We start from the raw sequence: 13,248 nt of genomic DNA, 5'->3' as shown, positions 1-13,248 counted from the left end.
AGATATGCGAAGGCTCGATGCTCTGTTAAAACATATTTTCTACTCACTCTCACATTCTTAAGTGCAGGCACAACACTCGCTCCACACGGTGGGAGACATTTATACAGTCTATTCACAGAAAAAATACCTCCCCGACTGCAAATCCCCCAAACGACGCTGACAAAGCAAGCTCTGTGAGGAAAAGAAAAAGTTAAGCAAACTTACCTGCTGTAAGTACATAAAAGTCAAGGCACAGGAGAGCTGGGGACACATGCCCACATTCGGCAGTGCCACGCAGGTTGCACCCGTAAGGGGATGCTGCATGGTGTTGCTCTGAAGTCTACGTAGAACAAGTGAGGGGGCTTGCATGCAAGCACGTTTGCCCTATCTTGTCACTATGGGTTGGTTGGTTTTTTTTTTTTTCTCCTCTCCCTTTTGATTATTTAAATAAGAAACGGTGTTTCTCGAATGCCTTTCCTCTCCCCAGCGCTAAGCCCCTACATTCGTTTGTCAGCTAAGGCAACTTGGTAGGTTTAAACTACGAATTTTTAACAGAGAGGAAAAAAGAAGACACAGCCTGCAGCCTATTGATGAGCAAATGGAACTTCCTCAATGACAGAGAGCTGAAGCTTGTCTCACAACAGTAGCTGCTGACTAGGAGAGAGAGAGAGAGAGACTCAGTGAGGCTCAGTCGGCTGGTGCTGATGCTGCACAGCTTCTCATTTGTCAAATGGGTCCTAGGGCAGGGTCTTTACCACTCACCAAAATTCAAATACTGCATTTTAAAAATCCCTGGAGAGGATAGGAAAGGAGAGAAAGTGAGCGTGCTGCATCGCAGGCATCCATGAGATCTGGGCAATTAGTGTCATTGCCCAGCTGGGACTGAATGCCTGTTATGATTCTGCACGCACACAGACACACTCACACCCTTCCCCCCTCCCGGGACTCACACCTGACTGGAAAAGGGCTTTCCCCTTCTAAGAACACAAGTATGAAGCACAAAGTAGGAAAGGGAAAGAATCTTGGCTAGTCAAAAGGATTCCGGCACAAACACAGCCCGATCAGCAAATGAGCTTTCTTAAAACACAAATTAATTTCATATCTACATTTCATTCGCTATCCAGCTTCCCAAAGAAGTCCATAAAAGCATTACAGTGCAACTGTGCAGGAGCTGTGTAACCACTGCAGCAGAAACACTGGGAATGAAACAGAATTCTGTGGCATACTGTGTCTACTTTACTGGGGGGAGGGGAGCACACTTGGATAAAAACTGTATCTTAAAATTGGTCTAAAGCCCATCTCATCTAAAATTACAAATTTATTTGACAGCTAGTCAATCTATTATCAAGGACTGCCCTATCAGGTTACATGGAAAAATTACATTTGCAATTTTCAGAATTTAATGTTTACTTTCTACTTTGAGAACGATACCTCAAAATTAGTATTCCACTCTAGCCAGCTTTTTATTCACCCCCCCCCCTTTATTTTATGGAGTAATAATTATTCATTAGTAGATCTAGTTAGTCTTTATGTAATAAAGTAGGATGTGACCTGCAAATCAAATAATTTATACTACAGCTCGTCCTTGAGGTCCTATATTACAGATCTTTTTTTTTTTCCTGAGACACAACTCAAGTATAACAGAAGATATTACCATTTTTAATTAGAATCTGACAAATGAATTAAATATTAATTCTTCAGGAAAGAAGGTCAAACCTCAAAGAACCACCTGACGTTTTGAAGGGGTTCCTTCTTTTAAAAGGACTCTGAACAAGATTTGAAAATCACCTATTTTATAGGATACATAATTCCCCCAAAAACACATCTGAGACCAAGAGTTTAATGCTAACAACAATAAGCAAATAACCCACATACAAGAAAAGTCTATTTCATCAACAGCGTAACTGGTTTGATAGAAGATCTACCCTTAAAATCAAACAATAGTCTCCACTTAACTGGAAACAGAATCAAAACACATCACTGCAACTCAGGTGCTACATTAAAAAAAATCATTTCTTTTTCATTCTACATGTGCACACACATACCTGCACCCACACAAGCCTCAGAGACTGATTTAGATCCACTAAGTCTTCTTCATGCAAAACTGAATATTTTCCAGCAGAATCAGTTATTACATAATTTTCTTTCTCAAAAGCAGTCAATGCAACAACAGCAATGTACTCATAACTCGGTAATCAACCCCAAAACAATCATGCACAAACTTACAATAAAGGAATTGGGTTTAGCTTAGGAAACATCCATGCTTTTGCAGTTTATCATGGACTCATCTACTAGAACAGCCCAGATTAGTTAATCACCAAAAAAAACCCAAAAAAACACCATCCAAAAAAACCAAACAAAAACCCCAAATCATCAACCAAAAAACCTCTCATGCCACAGAGCAAGAGCGAGTGAGGAGGAGGAGAAATGAACCCTCTCTGTGCCCTTTCTCCTTCTTTCATTCTTTCTCTGTGCCTTAAGCAGTCTCCTATTCTGACAGGAGTATGTCATGCTTTTCTTCATGCTTTTTATTTTTTTTTTCTAGCCCAGAAAGGCTGTTATTCTGCAAATGCCCTAAGCTGAGAGAAGTTTCCCCTCAGTTCAGTTTCATATGAAATACCATAAATAATGCATGGCACTTTAATGAGACCTTATCAGCATGTTTAATGAAAAACAAATACTTTATGTAAGGTAACCAACTCCTTCTACATTATGTCAAAATCAAAGGCAGCATGCTTCCTAGCCAAACAGTTTGGAACTATATAAGTCTATCCAATTTCCCAAAGTGAGGTTCTGGAACATAGTGATGGTCAAGCAAAGCTTCTTCTGTCTATTGCACTATTTTACAGCTAGAAGGACATCCATAAAACAGATTAAATTCTTAAAAGCAGTGTGTTGAACAATTACTTCAAGAGAATTTAGCACTGTCAATGTAGCTAACAGTCACTGTAGAAGTGAATTTCTCATTGGCCTTTTATCCTTAATTGTCACCCAATTTGAAGTCAGAAAAACATGACTCACAAATACTATGGATTCTTGACATTTACATAATTGTGTTATTAAAACAAGAACAGCAATATCTTAACTATCCAAACCATCTATACACAGAGAAACAATAAACATACATAATTCAGTATTGTAAGAGACCTAAAAAAGAAACACAATTCTTTAGACTAAGATATGCTCCTTCAAGAGATGCAGGGGAAAGTCATTACCAATGTTCATCCCTTCCAAGGATAACTTGTCATTATGTCTAAAAAGAAAAAAGGTAACAAAGTGTGCTTTATTTTTATAAGTATAAAATCAATGTCTCTTCTTTAAAGCCATTTCCTTGTTTACACACACTTTTGTCCCTAACCCAGCCCATTAATCACCCCCCCAGTCCCAGTTATGGCTATATATACCCTAAGTGCCACCACAGCTGTGCCAAAGGGACACAACTGCCTGACCTTCCGTGCCCCTGCACAGGGACAGTGTCCCTGCACCAGCACCACGCAGTTCCACAGAACAGCACAGACCCCAGCGACATCTCGTCTGCAAAGTATTAACAGCTCCATTTTTCCTTCATTCTGCCACAACCAGAGTGTGCAATTGCCAAGGCCTCTCCACCTCCTGCACATGACATTTCCCATCCTCATTCAGCCCTCTTGGGTCAGGAACTGAACTCACCCCACACTCAGTACCTATCAATTAACAACAAATATCAACATTTTACAATTAAAAAAAACAAGAAAAAAGAGGCCAACCATCTACACTGCCCACATCAGCCTCTGTGGGAGATCCTAGAAACATTCTAGGAGATAAAACCTTCTTCCACACTAATAATGGATGCATCTGAGAGGCAATGCCTACTTCACCACCATGAGAGGCAACACTCCCTCCTCCAACCTCTTTGGGTCACCCATGTCGTGACTTATGGCACAGGCAGAGAACTTGCAGACAGGCACCTTCTCCCCACAGTCATTGAGAACACCATTTGAAAAATGCCACCAGCAAAGCCTGGATCAATCTTGAATATGCAAATAAAAAAATGAAAGCAGAGAAATTCTGTAAAAAGGACCAACAACACTTCTCACACAGCTGACTTACAAATCCAAACCCACTTATATTTGCAATGCATCTGTTTACTGAACGTAACACATTCTATTTAAAATCAACCACTCCTTTTGTTGTGACCTGGTAATGAACTTCAAACTCAAGTTCCAATTTTGCATTTCCAGACCTTTGACCTAGAAGTCAACCTTTGGAATTGCCACAGCAGACTGTCTAACATTAAAGCCATTTCCATAAAGTAAAGGAAGGCTCTGAAAGCTGCACCACCACACACCATTTTACACCTCAAACTCATCTCAGTAGTAGCCTACATAAAGTTCACACACAGAGGAGTCATGCAGTATTCCAAGTATTGTGTGCCTCTAGATATCAAGCTTTGGAAAAAATAAATCATGACAGCATATTAAATTCTCCATGTAAAAAAGATAGTTTCTTCTCAACTTTATAAAGTGGTTGATATGGTACAAAAATAATTCAGGCAAGTGGCATAGAATCTAATAGTAGAGCAGTCCTTTCTCTAAACCCTCCTTATTTAACACCACATGAAAAAATAGCTCCCTGGGCTTGAAACCAGGAAAAGCAGCATATTATAAAATTGAATAGATCAATAACATATTTTGAAAAATTACTATCAATTATCGATATCTCTGCCTGTATTTCACATTCTATTTTCTGTAGATATATTTTTTTAAGTGGGGAAACAATTTTTTAATACTCTGTATTGTCAAAAAATATTAAATAAAAGGGCCTCCCCCTCTGTTCTTGTAAACTAAAAGGCAACATCTCATCTTTTCAGTGGTATTTTCCTGTCATGACTGTCCCTATTTCTAATCTCAGGTTTATCTCTCCTTTAGGAAGTAGGTTTTTTGCACAAAGATCAGGACATTACAGAGGCTCATGCTTACCTCAGGCAAGTAAGAATCACTAATTTTCTCTTTCTATTAAGCACGGCGTTACATCCATTGACTTCTCCAGTACTTCATACCCAATCTCTCCAAAGCCTCTGTCGCACAGAGTTAACCTCTTCAGCACCCCTCAACACACGTTTCACAAGCATTCAGCATTAACTCTAGATTTTTCACAGCATAAGCAGCCAGGAGCCCTTATTTCCACCAACGCGCTCCAGAAGGGAAAGGTAACAAAATAAATAAAATGTTCAGCCATTAGAGAGTGAGGGGCTGTTCCAACCGGAACGCGTGCGTTCCTTGGCAGGGGTGATCTCCCTGCTTTGGGGACATTCTGTAGGGAGCCTGGGGGGATGGAAACAAGGCCGGTTTAAGCCCTGCGGGCGGTTCGGGTGCGTGCGGAGCGGGGCCGGGAGCGCTCCCGCTGCGCTCCCGCTCCGCCGTTCCGGGCGCTCCATCTAGCGGAGACACGGCTCATTCCCGGGGACACGGCTCATTCCCGGGGACACGGCTCATTCCTGGGGACACGGCTCCTTCCCGGGGACACGGCTCCTTCCCGGGGACACGGCTCCTTCCCGGGGACAGGCTGGCATTCCCTGCGGACACCGCTGCCCCCGCAGCCTGCGCCCGGCCCCAGCAGGGCGATCCCGAACGCCCTAAACTCCTTTGGGATCACCATCGCCCCTGCTCTCTTCTCTGCCTGCCCGGCCGCTTTTTATGTTCCACCGGCACCAAGACTCGGTGGGCAGACACTGGAAAGCCAGGGTGGCTGGCACCTGAAGGAGAAAAGGGTCTGGGGACGCGCTGCTCGGCCGGTGGCACAGGAACCATGGCCAGGAGTGAGGAAGGGCTGCGCTGGGCAGAGCAGGGGCAGTGGGTGCAGCAGCACTGCTTTAGGAAAGTTTAAGATGATGTGCCATTCCATGGTCAGAAAAAAAAAAAAAAAAAAAAAAAAAAAAAAAAAAAAAAAAAAAAAAAAAAAACACCCGCCAAAAAGCTTTATCTAAACTGTTACCTCCAAACTCGGGAAGCAGGGACATCAGCAGACCCAAGAAGATGAAAAGGAAATTGGTGCAGCAAAAATCCTCTGTCAATCACACTCTCACCTCCCTTAGCACGAAGGTAATGCAGACACCACGAGGTTTCATTCAGAGAAGCACAGGGTGTTCACACCCTGCATGCATTACTGTCACATCACCAAATCAACTTCTACAAACAGGAACTTAGGGCGATTCTTTAGGTCAGACACATTGGTACAAGGCTGCATCACAGAAGGACCCCCTGAACACAGGTGTGCAGCTTAATAATCAGCATTTATGTTGTTTATATCACAGGCTTAGAAAGACAAGTGTACCCTGTGTAGTCTTGCCCTATAAGGTTTTTCCACAATTCCAGATGAGAAGACACAACAGTATTATCTTTAGAAAATTAACCCAATGAAACTTAAAAATTCAGGATTTTTTAAAAAAAATTAACCTAAAAATTAAGGAATATTAACCACACAAAACTGTGTACACTTTGTTAAGCTCCAGTCCATGGAATGGGAGGGCTACAAACTGCTCAGAAGTGAACATCTGGACCTGAAGTGACAAAGCCCACTTTTCCCTGCTGCCACTTGTGGCAGTTTGTCAAGTTTGTCAAGACAGGAGAAAGAGGGAGATTTGACAGTAAAGACATACTGTGCATGTTTCACTTAAATTTGCTTTTATACAAAATTTTGTTTCCTTATTTTATATAGACACAAGTTACTTGCAGTACTACACTCTCTATTTTGTTCACATATACAACAATTATTTTAAACTAAAATTTTCACACAAATCCATTAATCCACAGAAGTTTGCCCCATTTGTTTTGTTGATGGGGTTTTTTTTCCTCCATAATTTGTACCACCACATCTCACACTTTGCTGCTGTTATAAATTCACAAGGAAAAAATTTAACTTTGAGGACAAAATAAGCTGCAGGAGAACATAACTTTAGAACTTGTTTCCATATAATAGTAATTAAAAATAAAATAACCATAGTAGCACAATGTAGTCATAAGAATACATAGTAGGGCAGCATAAACACATCTTGATCAAGAAGTTTTTTTATGAAATATTATTAATCCCTTAAAAATTAAAAGGATGCCAAATCTCAGAAGTAATAGATTAATTATGCAATTATATGTAAGGGTTTCCTCTTTTTTCCTGTAGGAATTAAATTAACTGGACATCAGCACAGCTTCCTTGTACAGTGAAACCACCTCCTTTATTATTCTGTCCACATCTGGACATCCCCTCATATATTCTGAATCTAAGTCCACCACACTTAGTCCTCAATGCTGGACTCACTTTAATGTCTAACAGATAGATATTAGCATGCTCATGTATTGAACCAAGAAATCCTCCCTGCCTCCACTTCTCCTGTCCTTTGCTTACTGTCCACTCTCCAGAGCAGGGGATCCCTCCAGTGCAATGAAGGATTCCTCTGCAGCTCGCTTGTTTATCATCATCTACCAGTAAAACTCAAAATATTCCTCATCACTTTGTCCCTACCCCATAGCATGAGCTAAGTCACTTCCAAATTTACCTCAATGACTCCTTCACCTTTAGTTCTTTATTTTAGCTTTAAATCTGAATTTTAATTAAAACTACAAATTCTTATGACCAAGCCTGACAAGTTCTAGTTAAATACCCAGCTTCACCCAAAGAGATAAAGATATGACTCAGGAGAACTAAAGTTGAGAGGTTTGTACCTTTAAGCTTCAGTTTATACTGAAGCACTACCAAGGCTTTCCAAGGTAGGCACCTACACACTCTCCAAAATCCCATTCCAGAAGAAAGATCCCTGATGCCATGACCCAATCTCACTCCTGTGCCAGAATCTAGGAAAAACAAAAAAAAGTTGATTTTGGTTTTTTGGTTTGTTTTTTTTTTTTAACTTAGGAATTTTGGCTCTCTAACCTTGCAGAATGACAAGCTTAGGCATGGAAGGAGTTTTGTATATGAAATTGATAGAAAGCTGCCTATAAAGGGTTGTTGAGTTTGAGATAAGGACAGAAGTACCATGTGAGAAAGTCCAATCTTATACACAGAGTCAATATTGGCTCCTTTCTTTTTCTTCTGGTTTATCCACCAATTTTGAATGAAGCAGTTGCTTTTTTTCCTAATTGCATTTTCCCCTCAATTGTCCAGGGATCCTGTCCTTTCCATATTACATTTCCAGTTGTTTCATTAGTGTAACCTCTTTCTGTCCATGAGTCCAGCATCACCTCCCTCCTCCTCTCTTCACTAATTGGTCTCTTTTTTTCATCTTTTCCTACTTCAATTGATAAGGTGTCACACTCCACACCACTGAGTCTTTTTTTTCCCTCAGCTACTAACTAGAGTGTGAAAATTCACCTACTATATTTTCTCAAAGCTACTTTCATCAACACTAATCGGTGGCCATCCTTCTCCTCTCCTACCTGCAATTCCTTCCTCTCTAAACTTCCTTAATGCAACAAAATCCACACAGGAAACTCTAAATTCACTCTCCTGTTCCCCTCTGCTACTTTTTGGCACAGTTTCAGCATAAAGTTCAAGTGTCTCATCCTCCAGGATTCAGACCATCCAAGACTCAGCATTAAAATCTACTCCTGCTGCACAATTACACACAGATTACCTGACATTCCTTAGTGTCCCTGAGACCTCTCTCAGCATTCTATGTCACAGACCCACGACCAGACTCCTCTACTCAAGCATCAAACAACATTTCACTCTGGATGGGACCTTCACGTCCCTTGCAAAGTGATTTCCAGGAAAGAGAGCTCAGCACACACTGCACGTGCACGGTGGGATGCACAGAACGTGGTGCTGAGTGGTTTGAAGCAGAAATAGGCTGGACACACTGGAGAGAAGCAGGTGCTCCTCAGCGTGAGCACCAGCACAACGAGCAGCACTTGCACACCAGCCAGCTTCCCTCTGACTTCCAAGAATCTCCCAGCCATGACAAGCACAAAAACCCTCACAAACAGAAAGAAAGCCTTAAAGCTTATTTATTCCAACTGTGCTTATGCCAGTCTTAAAGGATTTTCTTGTGGGGTTCTTTAAAAGAGAGAATCTTTGCCTCAAATTCCAAGTAACAAAGCATCAGAGAGACCAGTTCCCCTTTTTCTCTTTCACTCCATACTCACAGAATTCTCCTCCCCACAAACCTATTCATATTCATGTACTTTGAAGGGAGAAAAAAATTAGCAAAATTCTCTTTGAAATGTTCTTATGCACATAAATAACACTTCCTCTTTCTCTCTTTAAATTATATTAGCTCTACCAAAACTAGTTCTCCAGCTAAGAGATGATGGTTTTATGTGTTCCTTTAAGATTTAGAATTTGTTCATGAAATTTAAAATAATTTCAAGATAAAATTTAGCAACATAAAAACTTTAACACTATAATTAAACAAAAATTACTACAAGTATTCAAATTAAAGAAATTGTCACAGAAATTTGAAAATAATTTACTCTTCAAATTTAACTCATTTTTAGTGCATCTGAATTGGTTTTGCAGTTTCTGACTTCTATTTCTGGAATGCCTCCAAAGACTCTCAGATTAAAATATAAATCTGAAAGACACAAAGCAAAGTCGTTTGGTTTTGGCTTAATTCTGACCATATAAAAACACAGACTCTCATAGCTGTTATATTTTGTGAGGAAATTATATCTTGCTTTGTCATCTCTCAACACAATAGTCATACAACATGATTTATTTTAATATAAATAGTATTATTTATTCATTAAAACTACATAGAATAATAACAAACATTTTAAAAAACAACAAAACACACACACACAAAAAAAAAAAAAAAAGCCTAAAATGGGATTTTAAAGAATTGCTTTTTTGTGAATATGGTCTTTTCTGCAAACCTGAATGGAACATGAAATTCAGCTCTTGAAGTCAGAGAACACACATTAATAAGGTGCCTGAACATATGGGGCTGGATGGACTCTCACACACAATATTAAACCCTACACACCTCTTGTCCTGGGGCTTCCATCCTTCCCACTGTGGTGTCTAATTGATCCTGTGCACAGAGAACCCTTTTGGGCCTTAACTCTCCACCCTAATACTTTGTAGCTTCACCCACCAAACCCAACTTCTCCATGGACATCCCAAGAGCACAAAAGGAGCAGAAACATTTCTCATATTAGGCCAAACAGGGCAGTTAAAGCTAGCAAAGGGAAGCATTGCCCTCCTCTTCAGCCAGAGCCTGAACATGTTTCTACAAATAGTGTATCTCCAAAACTTATGCTCAATTTCTGCTCAAAAAATGCAGAAAAAAGCACATCAAACAGATAAAATTATTCATTATCAAATACGGTATTTAAATTAATGGACAGAGAACTGAGAAGCTTCAAGTAACATATTTTTGTAGTGGTTGTTCAAAGCAATAGAAAGCCAAGACTTTAAAAGTAACTTACTTTCCTTAAAGTTCAGGAAAATATATCTCTATCCATAAAACACCCATCTTAAAGAGCACAATTCTGTACAGAGATAAAGTCAACATTTAAAATCAGGTAAATTGCAAAACCATTCACACCAAATGTTCCCATACCTGTTGTCCCACGCAGCTGAACTCAGCACACTGCAAGTCCTAACTCTCCCAAACCTTTTATCAGCTCTGACCCACCTGGTGCCTCAGCAGGACTCCTCCCACCACAGGTGCCAGTCATGATGGAGATTGCTCTGCTGCAGGATGCTAACTGGCATCAGCTGGGAATTTCATGAGGCCACCCAACAGCCATCAGGTGCCACCATCAGGTGCCACCATCAGGCCTCAGTCAGCAGAAGCCACCCCACCTACAGACAAAGGATTCCACCTCTAATTGCACACCTCATTTAGTGCCTCCCTCTTACTTCAAAGGGAACCCCAAAGCCACAGACCTTCCCTCCCTGTGCCCATGAATCTCTTCCTGCTGCAGAGACAATCCCAACCCTTACTAAGGTGCAGCACAGATCTCACTGCATCAGCTACACTACGTGCATTATAGATGCAATTTTACCATTTGAGCTTGAATTTTTCCATGAAGCCAGTATTATTGGTACCAAAACAATATTCCCTAATTCTGATAAGAAACATTTCTGGGGTGTTACAATCTTACCTACCAACAAAAAGTTAAAATAGCAAATCTGGGAACTGTCTTCATTGGAATAATAGGAGCAAAATTAAATGCAAGGACTCACCAGTAATCTCCAGACAGAGCAACTTCAGGGTCCCACAGATAAACAAAAAAGCAGAAAAACAAACACCAGCCTAACTAAAACCAGCAGCTAGACTACAAATAACAAGCAGTAAAATATCTGTAGCATTGTTTTATCCTCCATTTCCCATGAGCCAAACTTGCTGGAACTGGTGGAAGTCTGAGCACTCGGTGAATGCAGTCCTGGGCTCTCTAAACACAGAACACCTGCAGTGCTGCAGAGAAGGCAGCAGGAACATTTTTTTCAAGAATTTAGTGATGCGTTTCAAGTTAAACTACATTGTGAGTTTATCACTGTATCTAGTTTTATCATTTTCTGCAATAAAACAGTACTAAAAGAAGGGCAGTTGTGGGACTGGATAATCACTTATACCTGATACACACCACTGATCCTCAAAAAAATTCTCTTGACTTAAGGTGTGCTTTAATGTAGTCCTCATTCTTACTTAAATATTTCAGCACCTAGTGCTGAAAAGACAATATGATTTTCAAGACTGAAATAATATGGAAAAGAATACATTTGAAACAAGCAAACTTTAACAATCTTATTTACCTAAATCTTGCCAAAGTAATTCAATTGCCATAAAATACTTAGTCAAGGAGCAGACAGCCTTGCTGCATAATTCATCAGTCATTTTAATCTTGTTGATGAGTATCGGGTTCTCTACAGAAATGCTTTTAAAGAGTGCTTAAGAAAAATCATTGTTAGTTAGGGAATTATGAGATGTATTACTAACAGATAAACAATCCAGCAAAACCTACCCTATGGCTTCTGTAATGGCAAATGATTCTTATAAAGAAAACTTATACCCCTGAAGTCATAGACAAACTGCAAATGCTAATACTTTACACAGAAATCCAAGTTAATAGGCTCTCCCCAGCATTTACCTTCACTGAAAAATACTACACAAAGAAGAATTTGCTCACTTCTGAGGTTGCTCTAGATCTCAGTTACTTGCAAGCTGAAAGTAAAAAAATTTTATCAACAAAATGGAGTTGCACACAATCCTAATTACTGGAGAAACTTGTAGTTTTTTACTCTTTTCATATTACCTACCCCAAATGATTTTCTATATCAATAATGACAAGAGTAAATTACATACTTTACTAAGACTGTGAACTAAATAATAAAGCCTACAAAACACCAGAACGGAGTTTATCAGCGTAATTAGAATTTAAACATCCTGACTGTTTTATTCCATACATGTTTCCCATACAGAGCTTGGCCCTCCCTCAGTCAGTTGAGAATATGCATAGGCAAAACAACGCTGGAATGACTGAATCATAAAGTAAGAAATCTTTGCTTCCTTGCTTTCATTCATTCTTTTTTGTTCTCCAGCATTCATTCCTGCTCAACAAAATTGGAATTCTGAGCCAGAGGCAGAACATTCAGCTGCTCCTGCAGGACCTGCACACATCTGCACTGGGATGGGACAGAGGCAAAATCCTGAGATTTCAACCCATTTATTTCTGGGAGTTATTTAATAGTTGTTAGTCAAATTTGAGCAGGTATTCAGACTGACTTTAAAAGGCCAAAGTCACGTTTCTGAAAAATATCCCATTTTCTCTCACGACCAACAAAGAATCTCTTGAGATCTGCTAGAATCTCTTGAGAATACTGCCTTTCATGCATTTTGAGAAGTTCAGAGAAATGGCCTGAACTCAAGCATTTAATTCTGAAGACTTTAAATTTCTCAATTTAACCTTGAGGATGGATCGCCCATCTGTGGACACTACCTAATAAAGTGTTGCAAATCCCTCTCTGTTGGGGTGGTGTGAAAAAAGGCAGCTGCATTATCCCCAGCTCAGCCCTGTCCAGCTGTGGGTCTTAGGGGCTGATGCCTCTTGCCAGGGCTTATCACACCTCATTGTGTCCAAATGTGGGATTCACTTGGGTTTGAGACTCAAAGGAGCCAGCAGCTCATCAGCCATGAAGTTAAATCAGTCCAAGTGCCCAGTCCTGCATTTTGGCCACAATAACCCCCTGCACTGCTATGGGCTGGGGACGGTGTGGCTGGGCAGTGCCCAGGCAGAAAGGGACCTGGGGGCACTGGTCAACAGCTGACTGAACATGAGCCAGCAGTGTGCCCTG

At 40.4% G+C, this 13,248-nt stretch overlaps 1 protein-coding gene across 16 annotated transcripts in view; it reads right to left on the bottom strand.

Annotated features, from left to right (window-relative positions):
* RBFOX1 (RNA binding fox-1 homolog 1) overlaps window positions 1-13,248 on the bottom strand; it is a 1,011,377-nt gene that overhangs the window by 260,746 nt on the left and 737,383 nt on the right. For 9 of the 16 annotated variants that reach the window (XM_053991716.1, XM_053991714.1, XM_053991729.1 and 6 more), the window contains exon 1: window positions 205-582. The exons of 5 other annotated variants lie outside the window; for them this stretch is intronic. Coding sequence is in view for 4 of the 11 variants with exons in the window: in XM_053991712.1 (XP_053847687.1) it covers window positions 205-348 (144 nt within the window). In the remaining 7 variants the exon portion in view is untranslated. Of the gene's footprint in view, window positions 1-204; window positions 583-2,205; window positions 2,266-4,937; window positions 4,972-13,248 lie in introns of those variants that run through there. 2 more of the 16 variants (XM_053991724.1, XM_053991725.1) reach the window with 2 other exon arrangements.

Source organism: Vidua macroura, chromosome 16 (genome assembly GCF_024509145.1).
Source record: "Vidua macroura isolate BioBank_ID:100142 chromosome 16, ASM2450914v1, whole genome shotgun sequence".
Lineage (NCBI taxonomy): Eukaryota > Metazoa > Chordata > Aves > Passeriformes > Viduidae > Vidua > Vidua macroura.
Note: the sequence above shows the minus strand (reverse complement) of the source record. Positions and strands in the feature narration are given on the sequence as shown.